The sequence below is a fragment of the Opisthocomus hoazin genome, chromosome 4 (genome assembly GCF_030867145.1).
Source record: "Opisthocomus hoazin isolate bOpiHoa1 chromosome 4, bOpiHoa1.hap1, whole genome shotgun sequence".
In the NCBI taxonomy this organism is placed as follows: domain Eukaryota; kingdom Metazoa; phylum Chordata; class Aves; order Opisthocomiformes; family Opisthocomidae; genus Opisthocomus; species Opisthocomus hoazin.
Genome location: NC_134417.1, coordinates 27,005,345 through 27,026,891, shown reverse-complemented (window position 1 = coordinate 27,026,891; position 21,547 = coordinate 27,005,345). Strand labels below are relative to the sequence as shown.

The 21,547-nt window shown below is 37.9% G+C and overlaps 1 protein-coding gene across 3 annotated transcripts in view; it reads right to left on the bottom strand.

Moving 5' to 3' along the window:
* Window positions 1-21,547, bottom strand: part of IFT80 (intraflagellar transport 80) — a 55,145-nt gene that overhangs the window by 7,844 nt on the left and 25,754 nt on the right. For all 3 annotated transcript variants that reach the window (XM_075418391.1, XM_075418392.1, XM_075418393.1), the window contains 8 exons: window positions 12,905-13,084; window positions 10,388-10,506; window positions 9,441-9,515; window positions 7,726-7,889; window positions 2,935-2,999; window positions 1,989-2,124; window positions 1,155-1,302; window positions 215-386 (listed from right to left, as the gene is read on the bottom strand). In XM_075418391.1, coding sequence (XP_075274506.1) covers window positions 215-386; window positions 1,155-1,302; window positions 1,989-2,124; window positions 2,935-2,999; window positions 7,726-7,889; window positions 9,441-9,515; window positions 10,388-10,506; window positions 12,905-13,084 — 1,059 coding nt within the window. The remainder of the gene's footprint in view (window positions 1-214; window positions 387-1,154; window positions 1,303-1,988; window positions 2,125-2,934; window positions 3,000-7,725; window positions 7,890-9,440; window positions 9,516-10,387; window positions 10,507-12,904; window positions 13,085-21,547) is intronic.

Sequence of the window (21,547 nt, the reverse complement as noted above, 5' to 3'; positions counted from 1 at the left end):
ACAAAACCAAGTGAAATAAAATACGAGAAAATACTAAGTTTTTAATTGGTTATATTAAGGCCTAGTCCTGAAAACTTAATAATCGGCAACAAAGCAGAATAATGGAAATAGAGATGTAACATCTGATACGCAATCATCATTATTAAAGTAATACTTGAAAACATAAATATTACAGTGAAATTATATCTGGACGTTCCCGACAATTAGCATTTACCTTGACAAAGCGACACAATCTGACAGCATCTTCCCATTTAGAACTACTAACATATTCATGAAGAATCGCAGGATAAGGTGAAATATTAAGGTGAATAAGTGAACCATCTGCTCTTCTAATTGTTACTTGATTTCCTACAAAATGTACAATCTGGGGATTTTTGCTAAATTCACTGGGTAGAGAATGAAAAGTAAGTTAATTTTCACTTCTTTCTTACCAAAAAGAACATTAAGAATTTAAAGAAATCTTAGCTTCAAAATTACAACATTATTATACTTCATTTTCAGAACATATAAAAATCTCAGCACCTAGTTATTCAACAGTTATATCCAACAGGTAGTAGTAATGTTCTCTAAAAATAAAACGATAGTTATGCACATTCACCGCATGTAAGGCAAATGCAAAACAGGTATTTGTGCAAAATTTTTCAGATGCATTTTTCAGTAAAAAGCATTTCAACTCATAACTCTCAAATTAAATAAAGAATTCAGGTGTTCTTTATGAAGAATTTCGTATCACCAAGTACACAGGCTGAAGTAAACAGGTAAACAAGCTGAGCTAGAAATAATATTACCCGTGACCTAGTATCTTGACACTTTTAATTTCCAAGAGGTCCTTTTAAAAGATCATCTTTTTTTGTTTATTTTTTACAGACAACTAAGGCAGTATTTCATGAGGTAGGATTAAAATTTTCCTTTTGCATCAAGACGCTATTCTACATTTAAATCGCACATTGTCATTTCAACTCCAAACTTTATGATACACCTTATAAAACATCTTTTCCTCACTTCCTAATTAAGAAGTAGTAACATGAAAACAGGTTTAAAAGTTGCAACCCTGGCTTCTACCTCAACTGCCAAAGTTAATGTAATTCCTTAAGGAATGAGTAAACTAGTTAAAATACATAATACTAATATTTTGATCAAAAAGGATATATTACCTTGCATCTTTTTCGTACAGAGTTTTTGGCAAAAGATCTTTATCTACATAGACCGTGTTGGGGTAGTACCAGGCTGTAAAACGGCTATCTTGAATCCCACAAAGAATGTTCGACGTGTCATTCCAAGCCAAAGTTTGAACCATTGTCCCTTCATTTAAAGATAACAGAATAATGTGCATTTCCACAAGAAACTTAAAAATAAAGCTACACTTCTCACACTGTAGTAAAAATGTAATTATTAGTCGTTCTTTTATAAGAGCTGGTTTTATCCCCCTAGGTTGTAAGGTAACATCTTACAAACGTTCCGCCAATTTTGGTTCTCTCTTTCTGAAAGAAAGTTCTTTTCAGAATAATGTCTTTTTGGATTTGGTTTTGAGACTGGAAATCCAAATTAACACAATGGTCAGACTGCCCCTTCGTACTTACTGGATCATGCATCTGTCTACAGCATTTAAACTATTAATTAAAAATATTATGAACTTAGGAGTTTGCATTTGCAAGAAAAAAAATGTCTGAAAGAGTCTGTACTGAGTAATTCCGAGGAACACATCCTTCTTCACCATCCTCTCAGCTGCTTGCTCCGGAATGCAATAACAACTGCTTAAATGTTAACAAGTGCTTTATGTGTAACTGATACAAAAATTATCAGAATTTAGATAAAATGTACTAAAATTGTTTCTACCACTATCTTATGAAAGCCACAGGACTATTTCTAATGTTTTTTTCAAGTCCAATTTCACTGTTAATTAAAAAGCAAAATTATGTCTCTTGTAACAGATAAAAGTCCATTTGCCTGCTTGCATGTAGTTAAAAGTTACTTTGAATTTTTCTTACCGATTTTGACAATCTTCTGTTCTTTTCCAAACCGTTTAACTGAAGTAATGTAAAGATCTCTGTTCTTATCAATAAAAGCTATTTTTCTTTCACTTGTAAGTCCTTTCTGGTCCAAAGCAATCTCCACAATTTCCGTCTGAGAAGGAAAAAAGAAAATATCTGATTTTTATTTTGGAGATTTGTATCACGGAAAGCATGGGATATTCAAACAAATCAATGTTTTACTAAAGACAAGGCACCAAACTCTTGAAAAACTGGATTGTGAAGACGCTTCATGTGTGTCTTCTCTGCTGAATGAAGCGTTACATAAATTGAATTTCATGCAGATTAAACCAAAACTGCAACAGAGAAGAGTCAGCAGTTTAGGAATTTACCACAAAACTACAGAAATACAAGTGGCGATCCCAGAGCAAAAGCTGCCTAAAACACGAATGTTTATCCCACTCTGCAAGGAAGCTGCCTTATTTTTCCTTTTGTTGTGTTCCAGAAGAGTGAAGAAAAGCAAAACGCAGTTCAGGCACTCAGTTTTGAAGTAAAACCAGTAAATGCTCAGACTGAAGACAGACATCTTGTCGCTGCTGTTCCCTTCTTCAGTGTTAACAACAGGTCGGCACTAGGAAAATTGCTTTGGAGTACACGCAGAGGAAACTGACTTGATCCGTTTTACTCACAACAAAACTTGTTTACCTGTAGTTTCAAACTCTTCTGCGCATGAGGAACACACACCGGTAACTGAACACAACCTACAGCATAACCCTTTGTACATCGACACTGCACAAATAATCTGATTTTTGTTCTTTTATAAGAGCCAGCTAGAGTTGTTAAGCTCCTTTCTATTATGATTGTAAACCTTTAATAGGTTATTAGACCCATTATTGGGGAAAGCCATTACTGATTCTTAATTTCAAAGTATGATAAAAAAGAGACACTACATCCTTCACCTTACCTTATGGGTTAGAGGCTTTCCATCTCCCAGTGGCTTTCCAGATAAAGCTTCAAATATATAGATAACTGAAGAAAAAAAACCCACATGGTTTATTAGCTAAAAGCAAGAGTTCTTCATAGACTTTTCACGCACTTCCATTCTTTTTCAGAGTACAATTTACTGCAAGTGGATGCTTCTTATTGTGTGCTAGATTTACCAGTGACTTTCACTCTCTGGTCAAAAAAAGTTAAAATCTTCTTTTTTTTGGACAAAAAAGTCAAAAAATCTTACAGCTGGAAAAATGTAACCATCGTAGTCTGCTGAGCTTTGAAATCGTCTCACTTTGCAATCAGAATGATCTGTGAAAATTCTCAAATATCATTCTTTTCAGAGCATTGATAGCCACTGAAATATAATATTATGGACTGATACAGAGTTGAGAAAACCGATGTTTTACTTCCTATCACAGCTCACATGATTATTTACAGAAATGACCCCAAGTTCTATCTGATGGCAGTTTGTACCCTGCATTCTGAATAAATTAATGTTTCCAAGGCTATCTGATAGATTTACTCAACCTTTGGAGTAATTTTGATGGATCTGAAAGTTTAGGAAGTCATACCATTGACTGAAATATTTTCCTAAAGGAATTGCTATCTGGTATATAGAAAGCTGTCCTTTGAACTACTGGGTAAAACATTCTTCAGAAGTACTATCTTTTTTGTTAATAATCTGCTCTGCTTTGAATTCCTCATACGGTGGTCCCTAGGCATATTTTCTGCCAGGGCAGTTTAGGGTTTCTGCTCATCACAGTGATACAGCTAATGACAATACATCAATAACTGGCTTCCTCAAAAAGCATCTGCTCTATCCAGATACACTTGAATTTTATAGATAATTCTTGCAATCTTTACCAAAAGTCCATCTGTTCCACTCTCTCCCTGTCTCACCCTCAAAAAAAAAAAGACAAGAAAAAAACCCTCCAAAAAACCCCCACCTGCATCATCTGTTTTTCTGGGATATCCAGTGAAGACCCAAATTTGCAACTTGCCTAAAAATAAAGTTTCTCTTTCTTTCTTTCTGTCTCACTCTCTATATATCCATATGTATGTATGATGCATACACATCCGTGTGTGTTCAAAAACTATTCAACATACTTTATATATTGTCTGTCAATATACACCCAGATTCAGCCAGATGTAGGCAGGGTATTCAAACCCAGAGAAAACAGTAACACTACAAGGAACACCAGCTGTAATTTAAAGCACACGGTTCCACGTCAGCTCATGGAAAAGAGAGATGGGACAGAAACCTTTCAGATGTTCGGTGACACATCCCACCTGCGGTGCCAACGCGTCACCTGCACGCACACAACGCGAGACAAACCTACGCGTTCGCTCCGAAGGATGGCGGTGTTAACGTGTTCATCCTGCTGTGCGTTTCTTTCACTGGGACACAGGATGTTGGTTTGAGGTCAATGGTTACACAGGCAGAATCGAAAAAAAAAAACCAAAAACCCAACCCAAAACTGTAAGAGCAGGTGTTCAGAAAGCATTGGTTGAGTTTGCAGAGGAGGAAAAGAAAGGGTTTTGCACAAGCGTTGCTCTTGGCAGCTGGCTAAGCATACAAAAGAAAACTAGTTGTTCCTGAGAAGTGCTATTTTTCTCACTTTTATGCGCAGGTCCCTGCATGAAATTTGTTTTGATCTAGCCATACAAGCCAATTTTACTGCTACTATACTAGCTGTAGGAAGTGAGACTAAGAGAGTTTTAAAGAAAACCACTGTACCTAATTGACAAGTCAAATTGATTAACTTTGCATTAATCTACAATGCTAAGATATTAATACCTTAATAAGGAAGGACTGCAAGCGCAGACATACCAATCTTTTTTCTACATTACTGGAAGAGGGAGAATATCCAGGTAAGAACACTGAAGCACAGCAAGTCGTATCTAGTAAACTGGCTTGCAGAGAGCTCCATGCTACGATGTGCAAACTGCTTCCTGCAACAAACTGAGCTAGCTTAGAGATTTCTATAACGCAGTGCATTATGAAAAACAGACCTGCCCTCAAAACAGGGCAAAAAACCCCCCCTGCTTCTGCCGGGGTGAGTCGAGAAGAATAAACAGGCCTAGATAAGCCATGGTTTCCTGTGCCAAGAATCTGCTTTCCCACGTGCTGGCATATCATATGGCATTTTACCACTACTCGGGGACTCGTATCTAAAAAAACAGAAAACCCTCACCCCTACTCACTGCCCTGATGGAAGCTCCTATTAACACGAGCATTTGGAGAGCTAATCTTGAAAACACGGCCAGGAACCTGGGCTCTGTAAATTACAGTTTGGATGAAGATTAGCCTGCGTGCGGGACCGGCTGACAGAATTTTCAGGACACAGAATTTTAGGGCTACAAGGATGGTGAGGGGACTGGAGCATCTCCACTACGAGGAGAGGTTGAGGGAACTGGGCTTGTTCAGCCTGAAGAAGAGAAGGCTGCGAGGGGACCTTATAAATGCCTACAAATGTCTGAAGGGTGGGTGTCAGGAGGATGGGGCCAAGCTCTTTTCAGTGGTGCCCAGTGACAGGACAAGGGGCAATGGGCACAAACTGAGGCACAGGAAGTTCCGTCTGAACATGAGGAGGAACTTCTTCTCTCTGAGGGTGACGGAGCACTGGAACAGGCTGCCCAGGGAGGTTGTAAAGTCTCCTTCTCTGGAGATATTCAAGACCCGCCTGGACAAGATCCTGTGCAGCCTACTGTAGGTGACCCTGCTTCGGCAGGGGGGTTGGACTAGATGACCCACAGAGGTCCCTTCCAACCCCTACTATTCTGTGATTCTGTGATTCTGTGACACAAATAGGAATGGTTGGGAGATGGAGATGCTCTTCAGCCTGTGCAGGAAGATGGGCAGGGCAACGGGGTAAAAGAGTGAGTTTACCATCAAAATCTTGAGTATGCATCCATATAGACAGCAGTCAATATTTATGGATGAATCTTCTAAAGAACCTCAATTTACCTAAAATACTTCTATTGTTTTTATTCTAACTGCATCAAGGTGTGGATATGGCAATAAAATAAAGCCTCTGAGTTATACATATTAAGTAACATATTAACAAACATACATACACTTGTGTAATATAAATACATATACACACACACGGAGCAAAAAAGAAAAGATGTGAAATAAAATACAACTTTTCACTTATCCATTCATTTTTCTTTGGCAAACTACTGCTTTCTTCTGAATAATTTACACTGAAATATATTTTTGATTATTAAAATCCATTTTAATTACTACACAGCTATTTTAGGTATCTTTAATGTCCTGGTGCTAGAGGATATTATTTTCTGAAGTAATTTTCCTTAGAAATGAAATACATATTACAGTTATAATACTACTCTCAAAGATAATTGTTCAAATGAACGAAGTATTTGTTCTTGCACAAAAGATAAGGATGCACAAGAAAAAAAAAATACACGTAACTTGTATGGAGTAGCAAAACGGCTTTGTAACAAGGAAGTGAGAAAAACCTCACGTAATTTTTCTTCTGCTTGGGGACGGGTATTTTAAAGGATCATTACAAGGGTTTTTTTCATTCCCCGAGTAATCGAAGTTGCAGGTTATATGCTGAGAAAGCTACTGCGTAGTCAGTACTGAAGGGCTAACTCCCTGCCAGGATCTGCTTTTGTCTTCTGCGCTTCACACTGAAAGGTTTTTTTTGTATGACAAAAAGAAGATAAATACTGCTGCAAGACAAAGAATTCTAAAATTCTGACCCTGTTTCAAATCTAATCATTCAGTCTAGGAGAACAGCTAGAGTTACAGATAACAGATACAGTTCGTGTCAGCTGGAACCACGGGCAGGAAGCTTTCACTGCTGCACTCTGCAGTCACAGCAGCTCTGGGCACAGCCGTTCCCACTGGTAATCCCCTCACCGCCCGTATCGCAGCAGAAATACAGCTACAGATAGCGCTGCAGCCCTGTCTCCTCGTTATTTGTGTGGCCTATAAATGGCACAGTCATGGAGTCAAAAGTTATAGTGCCACAGGTTCTCCAGCAGTGGAAGTTCTGTCTCCGGCAGACATTTCAAATTTAAACTGTTGCACAGGCGAACTACACGTTTGCATCAAGAGACAGAAGAAAGGAAAAAAGCTGACTGACAAAAAGATATTCCTGTACCACTCCTTAATACAAAATTTACCTGAAACTCATTTGGCCATGTTGTGTTTTGTAATTACAGTGCTTTTGATGCCAAAACACAAAATTCAAGAACATAAAAATCTTCAAGAACACAACACCGAGACTGAACACCACAGCCTCATAACTACGGTCACATCGGCTCTGTATAAAACTGACAGGCTGTAGAGATACAAACCCAAATAAACCAAAACAAAGAACACCGGAGAACTAATATTAATCACAGCTAATGTACTGGTAGCTTCTAAAAGCAGCAGTCAAGCAGAAAAAGTTGCTGAGGCACTTCTTTAGAAAATCACATGTCAGAGAGTGAAAACCTACTGTCCAAGTAACTACTGTAGCCATACTCCACGCTTCTCGGATGCACTGCACACAACTAGAAGTTCAGAGACATCTCTCATTCTCTTTTATTTTTTAATCAAAGTTAAGTAAGACCCATAATTTTAATTCATTTTTATAATAAATACTATCTTTATCTCATAGAGAAACTGTTTATGCTTTATGCTTTCTTTTTTTACCACAGCTGTGCTAAGTAAAGTTAAATGCAAAGATGCTGAAAACCTCATAAAGAATTATCCGCAAACACAAAACTGTTAGAATGGAGAACTTACCTTTTTCATCAGCTTTGTCTTTTACCGCTAGAGTATCATTACTCAGAGATACTGTCTGGGCATTCAGAATGTCTGTTCTCATTCCTGGAAATTTGGGAGAGGAAATTAATCTTCCTTCGTATGAATATAAATAAAGTCCTCTGCCATCTACAAGAAGAAAATGCCTACAGAAAAACCCAACAAAAAAGTAAATCACTAAGTAACACAGCAAACCATGATGACAGTTTCAAACAGTTTGAAGGTAATTGTCTAATACCCTGCAACTGTTTTCAGTTAAACGATGTAATTTCTAAGCTTTAAAATTCAAAGCTGATATTCTGAAAGCTCTGCACGGAAGATTTCATTTTTAATGGGAACATTATCATTTTCCATGAGATATTTATTATCTAGCATCCCTATGATTTTATCTGTTATATATATTATAAGATTTACATCTCATAACTCCCGATGACAAAGCACACAGCTGCAGACAGTACTCCCCCCATGTCACCCCATCAGCCAACGCTGTGTGTATGCAGCTGAGAAACAGCTTTAATGTTTACAGCTAGCTTTGAAATAGCATTACCTGTACCATTCTCTTCAGTAAGACTAGATTATAATGCAAAGCCAACAGAAGACACTCTCTTTATGAAATGATCACCATCTACTGCGACGCAGGGCTTCAGTGAAAAAGAACTCGTTTGCAGGAACACGCTGCAAACTTTTATACAGAACACAAATAGTTCTACATACCAATATCTGTCTGGAAAGTACAGCATCCATAGCTCATAGTGACAAAACGCATCCATAAACAAAAAGGTGGTTGTTGGGACCTCAGTCATTGCAAATGTCACCAGTCATTGGCACCAGAGGAACCACTGCCTGCTTGCACGGACAGCTCTCGACGTAGACGGGTTTTACCAAACCCTTAGGTTCATTTCTGTGGAACACCTACACTGCCAAAGCATCTGCGCCACATTTTCAAAATTTACTTCACTTGGCAGGACAGAACTCCAGATCTAGAAACTGATCTTCAAAATCCTACCCACTTGCTTACCCACTCTCTGCTGCGGTATCTTCGTAGACCAGGACTTTAATGTTTAACCTGGGACACTCAAATATGCAGCGAGCGCTGTGCTGCGCATTGCTGAAATAGCTGTCTGACAATACTTGTCCATAAGAATTAGGACTATAATCAAAACTCAAGATTTTTGACTTCCTATTCTTAGTCCTTTGAAAGACTTGACACAAAAGCACATGTAAAGACCTCTTTGACAAATTATTTTTAGGAAATACAGGTGGAAGTTTTCTTTTAAACTGAGAAAAAGCAGTAATTTCTTGCAAATATAAATACAAATATGTAAGAAAAATGAAACTGTTTCTTTTTATTTGGCATACCTGGCAATGTTTTAAATAAAAACTGGAGGTCAAAGATAATTTATATAAAATATATTCCAGTTCCAAAGAAGCAATATAAAACATCAAAAAAACCCAGCTGTCAGAAGATCTACTTTCTTCCATAAAGAAGAGTATAAACATACATAATGTATGGGAAGATCCATTACCACCACCACAGACCTATGGCAAATGTACCAGCTAAGCCTTTACATGCTACCAAACAATAATGTATTCTTTTTGTTTATTTCCAATACTCCAATATGTGCTTATTGTATATAACGAAGTTTTAGGAAATGCACGTTCTCATCTAATAGTGAGCATTACAAGAAGTACGCTACCTTTCCGCTTGTAGAATCAAACTAACTGTTCCTTCCTTCAGGTCAAAGATCAGTGGCGTATTCCAGTTCTTTGTACTGAAAAAAAAAAAAAAAATCATTTGTTAAAACCGCTAATCTTTACATACTATTGCAAATATGAAGTTGAATTCACTAAGTAAAGCACACACATTTTAATCAGCTAACATTCACAAAAAGGGAGGTTTTCAAAAGGAAAACAGCATTTAGGAAGCCAAGTAACACTGATAACCACAGAGTATGATCCAATAACACTTCTGCCTTCATTTTTGCATCCCTTTACGCTAGCAGCAGCTGACCCAGGAGTCTGAGTAAACAGCAAAATCATATTTATATGAAGCAAACCTATTTTAAAAATATTTCTGGATTGTGGTTCATCTCTTTCACAGCGGTGCGGAGGTAGGAGAGTCCTCCTCTTGTCTGCCCTATTACAGGCTGCATTATTGTTCAGCTTGAGTCATCTCACTGAGCAGATAAGCGCCTTTAGGAGTAAACTTTAAATTTCAGCATACAAAACAGAATATCATGTTCTTAAAACATGAAGCAGGATTGAATCATTCCTATTCTATTCCAAAAAAATGGCATACCAGAAGCAGTGTCCAAAAAAAGGAGTCCCTAGATGGAGGCACATAACCGGGACAAACACACTTGTATCCAGCCACCGTTCCCGCTGCCTCTAGGTGGAAAGAAAGAATGCTACATTTTTGTAGCAAAATGAACAGGCAATCACAGCACCAGCAAGAAGCTGAAAGAAAGGATGATAGGGGGAGGGCAAATATACTCCAATACACTTTGTGTTGATGATGCTAAGTTCCATAGAATATTTCAATTAGTAAAAAAAACCTAAAAACTCCTGCACTTCAGATGAAGTTTCTGCTCTCTTACTACTGTGAGAGAAACTTGAGAAAGCTTCATGAATTTGTAGTACTTACGAAAACACGTAACACTGAAGAGAAGTTGAAACAACCAAATGCCCATAGTTCAAAGAGGCCTTTATAACTCTGTCACGGAATTCCAACAAATCCACCACATCATTAATAACATTCTGCACCTGATCAAAAGCAAATTTGGGTTGAATGAAACAACAATAAATGAACACTAACTAGTGAAATATATTAGTTCTTATTATAAGTAAATGCTGATACTGTTACGCCATTGGCAGAAGAACGTTTCTATGTGGCAACAGGCACTTTCACAGCATTAGTGAAAACTTACAACTCCAAGGTTCTACAAACTCTGAACAAACAACGGATAATTACTGAGGAGCTAGATGGAGTTCCTTAAAAGCAAGGAGTAATCAATGCATGCTTGGAATACATAAGTGCAATATTAGACATGGGGTTGAGAAAATCATCGGAGATCAAAGCCGTCTGAAAGGTCCAATTTTAAGATTGTTCAGTTGCTGATTACTGAAACATTTGAAATGTCATACTTCAGCGATCCCATCACAATCCCCATCAGAACAATTCAGCAACATCCAAGGTTTGGATAAAGATGTTGCATAGCTCTAGCATATATTTTAACGCTACCACACTCCGAAGTAAGAGAAATTTAGGAGATGGCTTTGGTGAGCAGGCTGTGCCTTTGCCATTTCTGTGAAAAATTGCTCATATGAGAATGTTTCAAGAAAACCACCGTTTGTCTGTAATCAGCACAGAATTTTGAGCTCAAAGATTTTAGGCAGCTATAATCTAAGGAGATATCTTATGACGGGGGTAGGGGGGCAGGCGTGTGTGTGTGTTTGGTTTTGTTTGATATTGGGGTTTTTTTTTTTAAGATGTCATCATTCTGAGGGTGGTAACTTCTCTTTGATTTTCTCCATTATACAACCAATTGCAAAACAAGGACTGAACTCAATTAATATGAAAGCCTAGAAACCATTTCCAAAGACATATTAATTGCTCTGTCTACCACAGTGATACGACCATAATTAACTTAGCTATTCTAGTACTCAGAAAAAAAGAATGCATCTAGAACTTTTTTGTAGGCAATATTTTCCTACATAAATACATAGAAATACAATAAAAATCACTATAATAAAATAAAAAAATTAGTCCTAAATCAAGGTTAGCTATACTTCCTCAGTTGTTTGCATATTCAAACACCCTGGAGATCATTCACAGAGCCCATCTGTTACGAGTCGATGTCTGGGAATGAAAGAAGAAATATGCATTTTTACCTGCTAATTTGCCTTCTGTGTTCCCAGACACTGACTCATGTTATCCCACCCACCGGACCAAATTGTAATACAGCATTTCTGTTGTTACAACTTTTCCCAATTACATATTCAACATTTAAGAATCAAGACCAAAAAAACATTTAAGGGCCTAATTAGGAATTTAGGAACTTGACTTCGATATTGAAAATACCGGCTTGGTGTCCAGTACCAAATGTGTAATTTGGAAAATTTGTAAGAATGGAAATCTTATATTATCCCAGTGTTCAGAGAGTGAACGTTGTGAGTCAGTGTCTGGGAACACAGAGGACAAATTAGAAGGTAAAAATTCATATTTTTGTATCAATTCCCAGATATTCAGTAACCTAAACGTGGATTCAGGCCAAGATTTTTCAAAAGCAGGGTCCTAAACTTCAGCTCCAGAAACCACATGCAGGGGCCTGTTTCATTTCCAGCAGCGCTGAGACTTGGCAGCTCCCACCGAGGTCAGTGCCTGCAGCTCAGTACTCAGCTGGAAGCACCAGCAGGTACCTGATCTATGTTCTATGATATATGACAAATTGCTGTAGCTTCGGAAGATCTGAATCTAGGCTGTAACACAATACGCAGTGCAGAAAAGCACATTACAACTCTTTACAGCTATAGCCAGCGACCACACTTATCTGGACATGCCCTAAGACAGCAGCATTCAGCACAGCCTCCTTAACAACAGGGATACAATGAACCTTACTAAAGCATTAGCTGCTACACAGGGCATCGGTGCCTCCAACCGCTCGCAAATGCAGACAAGGTAAAGCAAGCTCCTCTGTATTATCTGCACTTGGTTATGCAGCTTCCCTTTGCTGACAGCTACTGTAATACTATTTAATATGATGCTTTGGTTTTGGCCAATGTATTGTACTGTTCTCTGCACAGACATATTGCTTACACTTGAAATTATCTCTCTCTCATAAGTGGCCTCCCACAGCTAATTTCACGTGCTCTTCGAAGGAGCTTTGCCCTTTTCTGGAGGATAAAGTACTTCTGAGTTACGTATTTCTGGTCCATCTGGTGGCATGGTTTGGTTTACATGGATCTGATCTTCTGTACTACTGATCATTATTTACACTATTTGCTAACTGGCCATTTTATGTTCTTAAACGTTTTCAGTCATACATACACAGAAAGGACAATGTTTTGTCAAGGCTTAAAAATTCCCATTTTGTATTTAAAAACAAAAAAATTCTTAGAAAGCTAGTAATCCAAACGCACAGCTCTGAACTGCAAAGATTACCTTCATGGTTCTCCTCTTAATTAACGTTACTTCAAAGTTCTTCCACTCCCAGCGCTGGTCCACGACATGGGCAAAAATGACGTGCCCATTTCCACATGCCCCGGCTAGCTGAGTGCCATCAATAGACCAAGCGATATTAAATATGCTGCCAGTGTTCGGCTTCTCCAAAGCATAGGACCACTTGCAGAAAAAGAGAAAAGAATTCTTAATATTTGTTTCACACCTTTTGGAAATGATTTATTGCAGTCAATAGATTCGCAAGGTTGTTATTCTTTAAGAAACGTCAATGAACTGACTTTTTGTTACAGCTTGAATAAGGAAACCAAAGTTTAGACGTCTTAAGTGAGATTCTGGAAAAACAGCGATTCAAGAAGGAAAACCGTCAGGTACGGCAGAAATGAAGAATGTCACAATGCCTGAAGTACAGTAATGTAATGTCACAATGCCTGAAGTAAAAGTTATCTAGTCACAATATCTTTAAAGTGTACTTATTCATAAATCTAGACAATTACTGCATAAAAATTCAGTGAAGGTACTTCGAAACACTGTACTGGTTACAGGGGTGCGGCGTGCTGTGGTCTAAGCGTGCTGCCCTTGGTTGACGCTGCGGTGACAGCAGTTCCTGAACAGAGGCAGCAGTCGGGGCGAACCCGGCGCTCCTCTCCCAGCACACAGAGGACCGCACAGCCCCTGTGTCGCTTCTCTCCGTGCTTCCAGCGTAAGGGACACCGGTGGATTACGACAAGCTCCGATAGCAATGCCTGTACGTCGCTCTCCTCCTAACACAAAATAGAAGCTTGATACCCTGCCCACCGTTTTCTTTAGTCTCTGTTGTTACTGTACAGCAGAAGGATGTATTAAAAATTTCCAGTTGCTATGCTTGCAATAACAACAAAAAATTGGAACATTACTGCCATCAAAGTAGTGACATCTGGTCCAGCTTTGGGAAGAAACAGAAACAACAGCTCTGTGCGCTGCATTTGGTTTAGACCAGCAAAGAGGTGCTCACACAGGAGTATCACAGCTTAACATCGTAGGGGCACAGGTCAAATAATGGTATTTCAGAATCTTGTTATCAAAATAGGTAGGGTAGCTGCTTTCCTGTGCAGCTAGGAATTCCCATAGTGGGCACGACAGCGGCAGCGCACATCTTCCTGCTGCCTGGACTTTGCAAGGTGGAAAGGCTCCTTTGGACCTAACGAGTGAATTTCTGTGGTATCGCAGCTAACCTTTTCCTTCATCTTCTACTACTGGTCTACATCATCTACATCTGTTAAACTACAGTTATCAGTTTGGTTTGTTGGTTTTTAAATGGAGGCGTAAGATTATTGGGATGGAAGGAAGCCTGCATTTAGTACTAAATGTAATTTTGTTCCTTTTCAATATTTAAATTTCCTCCAGTGAAGAACTTTATTCTTAAATTCCTCCAGCCTTATGCACGAGACTCCTCTAAGGTTTAGCTGGATCCTTATTAAGACATTCTTGTCAAAAACCAGAAGAATTTTTAGACTGAGACACTTGTTTTCTATTTTCGTGCATCCCAGAAATACAATTCATACAAATCACCTGAATCTCCGAACAAGTGTTTCCCTGACAGTGGATGACAAAAAATGAAATAACCTTTTTATGGACTTTTAGCAAGACATTAAACCAGGTTTTAAAACTAGAAGCAAATGTCAACTATAGCCTCTTCAGAACTGTGTAACAAAGTATTTTAAAAAATATTTAGCAATTGAAGAACTACCTGAATACTCAAATACATTTGAAATCTTCAGAATCAAATCAGAAAGAAAAAATATGCGACTGAAGTTAAATGTAGACATTGGGTTCTCATGACTTTTGGACACATGATGTTATACCAAAGGGGAGACAGTTGGAAGAAAATACTCACCTAATGTTTCTAACACATTTCATATTTAATTTCTTTTCCAGTACATATAAAACCCAAGAAGTCCTTCACACAAAGTCTTCATATGATTTAAAAGCAATGAAATCACAAAAATTACAGTAAAATAAAGGTGTCAGACTTGAACATTCACTAGCGAGGAGACACAATGGGATGAAACTCCACCTCCCAGCTGCACTCGTGACTTGCAGGACACTATGGAAGACAACCTGCTGAGTGCAGGCTCTTTCACCGCCCACACGCACACGGGTGAGCGAAGGACAGCGTCAGCACTGCCTGAATTTCCAATTTCAAGCACTCATTAAGGCTTCAGCTTCCATGCCTCCTGGCTCACAGACACGGCACTCACTGCCTAGAGTATCCGCAGTTGGGGAAGGTAATTACAATTTTTTGAGAAAATATAACCTACTCTTCAGTCTCAGCGGGATGAATTATCCATGAAACGCTCTGCAGTAATTAAGAGCATAATATTTACTTATGTCTGACATCCTTATACGGCAAATGAGTAAGCTCTTGAGGCTGTAGGACAAATGATTGTAAGAAGCACCCTCAGAGAACGCTCTACATGCCCTGCGTCTGAGACATGTTTTTCACAGCTGGCCAGATGTGATCTATCCGAGAACAGCTTGAAGAAGTGCTATTTCAAAACTGAATATTGGGATCCTCCCACACAGACAAGGCTGTTTCTAAGGTCATTTCCCTTAGATCAAGAATCAGTCAGAAGGCATAACAAAGGGGCATCAAGCCATCAACTAAGAACCAGTTTAAGGAGCTTGAAGAATGTGGCTTTGGTGCTACTTTTTATGCATAGCAGATACAGTTCCAATACAACTTTTTTTTTTTTAAAAAAAGAAGTCTTTTTTCCAGTAGTTGAAACAGTAAAATATTTCCAGATTACAATCTAATTTTTTTGTAAAAAATATACAAAGCAATTACAACATTTTATTTTCCAGTTATTTCTGAAAGCTTTCAGTATAATTCAGACCACTCCAATGATTCATACTCCCTGGAGGTGTCTGGTACATCTATCATGTACACAAAATGTTATAATAAAAATCATTTAGCTCTCCATTTGTAAGATAGGAACAATGTTTAAAACCCAAAATAGTTGTTATGTATTTCCTAGATACATTGAGTTTAAAAAAAAAAGGTATGAATATGACCATATGAATGACTGCATGAATGTTGTTCTAACATTAGCTGCAATATTATACTTTGGTATTACCGTTTGGCTTATACTATTCCTATGTCATAATTAATTTTTCATTGAATTCATTGAACTCTCTCAAGAATAAAACCAGTAGTTACAAAAGTTTCATTATATTAAATAAACACATAAATGCAGTAACTTCAGCTTCCCTTTTCTGATTGCACAATGAAGTAAAAAAGATGAAGTACTATAGTAATGGCATACTGTCTAACTTCCATAAATGGAAACTGAGTAGGCTCTTGAGATGTCGGTCATTATTTCAATGAGCCGATTCAGAGAACTCTGTGTCCCAGGAACAGGGACAGTCTCTCACATCTGTAATACTGATGCTCCCAGACTCAGTATGAAGGATCTAGTTAGCTATTATTTCTGGACTGAATGCAGTAAATAAAAAATGGTTATCTGCAGCATAAATGGTTTGAAAAAAACCATAGTGAAGCAAGAGTATTTTCTTGTATTTTAAATTATAAGCATAATACTGATGTCAGCTGTGCAGAGGCCACTTGGTTGTTCTGGGCTGGTCTCTGTTTCGGCTCTGTTTACCAGCGCCAGTGGAGTTTTGAACAAGGAACGCTGACATAAACTGAACTAAAGCTGACACTGCTGCACCGCCCCATGATGTCAGAATCTACACAGCATACTTAACCCACTGACTGTAATGATAGTCTTTGCCTATTATTTTGCCTTTGTTTATGAAAAGAAAATGTGCAGTCTCTCCCACAATCCATTCCAGGAATCAGCTTGCAGAAAGGACTAACAGCAAATACATGCTTCCGTCCTTTCATGCCCCAGCTGATATAAACCAAGATGAGTGCACTAGAACCAGCCTCCATCCAAGTTGGACACTTAAAGAAAGTTTCAGGTCCTAGTAACTGAGGACTTCTATTTATTATTTCTTCTGAAGTGAAGGCTCAGTCTCCCCGATGCCCCACAGGGCATTTAACATTAGTGCAGAGGTAGCTGCCATCTGAAAATACGTTATAGTCTGAACATCCGTTAAAAGCTGGCAATCAGCTCTCACTGCTTCTGAGCGATGAACTGACACTTCAGTGCAAATTGCCCAGAAGCTTCTCATCAGAAAATGACAATTTTTTGATGTCATGGAAGACAAATTGGATCTTACAAGATTACAAAAATCAATCATCCAAAGCAAATCCATACTTAGGTGCATCAGAGGCACCTGAATATGCACACAGACATGGAATTAGCTTGTGGGAAATATATGTAAGTCTACATACACCCCCCTGATCTTTTACTGAGTATAAAATATAATGATATTTTACAGTGTAAGATTTATTAAACTTTCAGTTCCTACCCTGCAGGAATCCACAGGAGATTCTACAAACCAGAGACAACAGGCCTAACTGGAGGTAAGGCAATCCAGTGCTACCTGTGAACACCGGGCGATTCACCTGAAGAGAAGAAACCATCCTCGACACGACTACCGAAGCACTGAACCGTGAAGGATTCTTGTTGCTGCCTTAAACATTTGTTGGACTTGACCCTAGTAATTAATGTGAATTATCGAGAACTAAGCCACTACCTACAGGTGAGGTACTAAGCTGCGTATTAGAAGAACAACGCCAGAGGATATCTAAAATTCTCCTGAAATCCAACCTTGTAACTGTTAGACCCAAGAACCACAAACGGGATGACAAACTGTCCCATATAAATTCTTAACGTTAGAAAATGAAACATTGATATAGTTCTTTAAATAGATTATTACTTCCATAGGCGATCCACATGTTTTCATTTTCTTCCAGAAGTTACATTAGCCAATTTAATCAATTAAAATATGCCAACTTGGAAAGAACTGGCCAACAACATAGCTCCATGGGAAACTCACCTGCAATATCTTTTCTTTTATTGAGCTACAAAGAATTCAGGATCATGACTGTTAATAAAGGTAGATGAAATAGAGACAGCGCAGAAAAAAACTCTGTATTTTTGTTACACTGCCAAATGCGTATCTCTGAAACAAGACTAAAACTAAATGTAATGGGATCAAAGCTCATTGTGACTCTATAGAAGTGGGTTTTCATGCTGCTCTAGTTTAGGACAATTCAGCACTATCAGATTAACATGAAAACACACGTGCTGTGTACATTCACTTCCAAAATCTTGCTCTCTTATATTTGTCTAATACTTCACGTTAATTTAAAGGATAAATTATGTTAATTTTACAATAGTCACAGAATTTACTTTAATGCTAATTAGCTTTAATGCTAAACACGTAAACTTTTTTTCAAAGCTTCTCTGTAGATACTTGCTACATTGTAGTTTTAAAATTCTTAGATGCTTTCTTTCCTCATTTGTTGATAGTTTAAAAAATAAGGAAAAACACTGCTAACTATTTAACATATGACCAGCACTGGACTATCAAATTAATATAATCAACTTTCATGAAGTTCAAGTCTGTATCCTTTTGAGAAGAAGCTGAATAGAACCACGTTACCACAGAGCTCAGTATTTTCCAGCCATAGCACCGTACTCACACTTATTTCAAATGGGGTGGCAGGTGAGGAGTTGTTGTTACACTTGCAGAATGTTTTCCTTTATTTTCTTCACATACTAGGTAATATTCTCTAAATTTTATTAGTTTTTCCAAATGTTTTTTATAGAATTTCTAGCAAAAACAGACATTCCATGGAGCAAGCCATATGGTGTTCAAAACATTTAGATGTTCAAAAAACGTACAGATGTGGCACTTGGGGACATGATTTAGCAGGCATGGGGGTGTTGGGTTGACGGTTGGACTTGATGATCTTAGAGGTCTTTTCCAACCTTAATGTTTCTATGATTCTATGAATATAAAAAGCCACGTATAACAGAATCAGCCAAATACACAAACTACCAGTCTAGTAAAATGGCCCCAAATTCGTTCTGTAGTACAAGAGAGTTTGTAGAATGTACATAATCACTTAAAAACACGAACCTATAGATTTATGCAGAGAAATGCTTTCATTACAAAGCGCTTGCTAACCAGTGATGAAATCAAGAGAAAAGTAAATGAAGCGGCAAGATTTAGCAGTCAAACAAACATCAATATATTTATGAAAACAGACTGCTGATAAACATCACCAGACAAAATGTTCAAAAAGAAGAGTACAATTAATCTGGAAAATAACAACAACAAAAAATCAAATCAAACTGATTAATCCCCATTAAGGGTAAATAAATTGTTAATGGAAGAAAATCTAAAAGGTCTCCCCCCAACAAATGCATAAATACATTCAGCATTATTAAAATCCAAATCAATGTGCATCTTTGCTAGCTTTTGTTGGCAATTCTAAAAGGATTAATCTGACCATAGTGTTTCACTTTGCAGTTTTTTATCAATTATCCTTCTACACTCTCCAAGGCACTGGGAAAGCAACCTGTCTTTGGAGCAGATGGGTATGGCCCATCTTCTAAGAGGACTTCTGTGGGAGTGGAGTGTGGAAGGAGGAAATCAGTGAATTTCAGTCATTCTTACCATCTCTTACTGTGTAAATATTTTGACCTGATCAGTAATGTCAAGGGAAGCATGCACAGCCACAGGAAATAGCTTACGTAAATGAACTTTTTAAGCGCTGCCCTCTATCCAAGTGATTAGATTCTGAAAAGCTGTGAACACCAGGAAGGCTAAAGTCTATCCATCGATACATCCAGCTTTTCATTTCAATGCATAAACTTTAAAATTAATCTTTCTGCTGTCTGCAGGATTAATGAACACAGACACTAAAGCAGACAACAAATTTCGACATTAAACACATTTTGTTCGGTATTCTGTAGGATAACCATAATAATTTCTTTTAGATACACGCTACCAGAGCAAAAGTGATTTTTAGATGAAGAAATGGAGACTTCTGAAAGTTACTATTCTATCGGTAGTTTTCTTTTTTAACATGAAACTGCTAGCAGAAAGTATCCAGGTAGAAAGAAAAGCATGGGAGAAAAGAACATACACGAACAGAATTTAATTTAATTATGTCCCCAAACCAAACACATATGCTAGAGAAGAGTTAATGATATATATATCGCCTGATGGCTCCCTGAGGAGCAATTTGCCAATACAGCTCCATTACATCAGACATAATAAAAATGTCTGTGTTGACCAGTAAAAGCCAGGTCTGGTTCTCTTCAAACTCCATCACTCTGGTGGTATGTGAATCATTCTTCCTTTTCCCTCCATACTAGTGAAGCTAGTTCTTTAGTAACTACTTACATTTAATGTCAGGAGAGAAACTTTCATGAAAAATCATGACTTTTGAAGATAATAAATTATCATTGCTAGCTGTTAAACAGACAAAAGCACCTGGCACTAGCTACTGTACGTGTCTTTGTTTCTTTAAGAGCTGAGTAATAAACCAGGTAAAAGAGCCATTAATTTTATGAAAAAATAAACCTATCCGCATTAAAATTTCTAGAAAAGTCCACAAGCCTGTTCAATATTAAATGCTGATTAAGAAATTACTGGTTTTCAGCTAGCAGGAGTTGGAACCATACTTACAGTAAATTACGTTACATAATAACCAGCAAGAAAAACAGTAAGGCCCCGGGGACAAGAAACAGAAGCTATATGCTACGAAACAGCGTATATGACAGCAGAAAAAACAATTTAGTATTTTTCTTCATTTTCCGCTGCACCAGTCTTTGCCACATTTAAGCATAAATCTCTATTGAGTGCAAAATGCAATTTAAGTTGTTGGCCTCACCCACACAAGAGCGTATTTATTTCAGTTTACCACTACTTGCTGATCTAGCTCAGTGATCCCAGTACTTGGAAAGGAGATAGAAAAGCGGTCGTGGAAGAAGAGGGCATTGGTTTAAAGTCCCGTTTTGAGAAGAAAATACTCATGGCTAGTCTGACTGTTCAAATCAATATACTTTACATAATGTAGTCCAACACAGCCGTAATCATACTAATATAAATTGCTTTATACAAATATACTTTATTTGGCTTCATCAAGTGAAATATAGTATATGTATATAAACACTTCTACAACAGCATATTTACACGGGGAGATGGAAAGCCGACAGTCAGGGTAGATTACTGCTTTAATTACATTTTAAGTGGAGCTAAGTGGCATATTAAATGGAGAAAAATCTTCCTATCCACCTTGCCTAGGAACAAAAGCTTTGAGGCAATCCTAACGGACCCTTCCAAGGGAAGCAGCAGATACACGCACCAAGCTGGTAACGGTAACGACACAATCCCACCCTCAACGCCTAACATTAGCCGAACCAGAAGAATGCCAGGGAGAGGAAATGATGTCCCCGCTGGTGACCTAGCCACTTACTGACCAACCGAGTGTCCTATCCTCTAAGAGCTGATGCACGACTGCACAGTCTTTATGACTGTAATACTTTCCAAAAGAAAATTGCGTGTGAGTACTTCTGTTTTCCTCCAGGACAATTAACATCAAATTTTACCTATACAGATTAATTAACACTAGGAATTTTTCAAAGCAAGTGAGAAGAAAAAAACCAGAAAATAGAAGTGAACCCTACTTCAAATTTAATGCCTAGTTTACACTTACTTCTG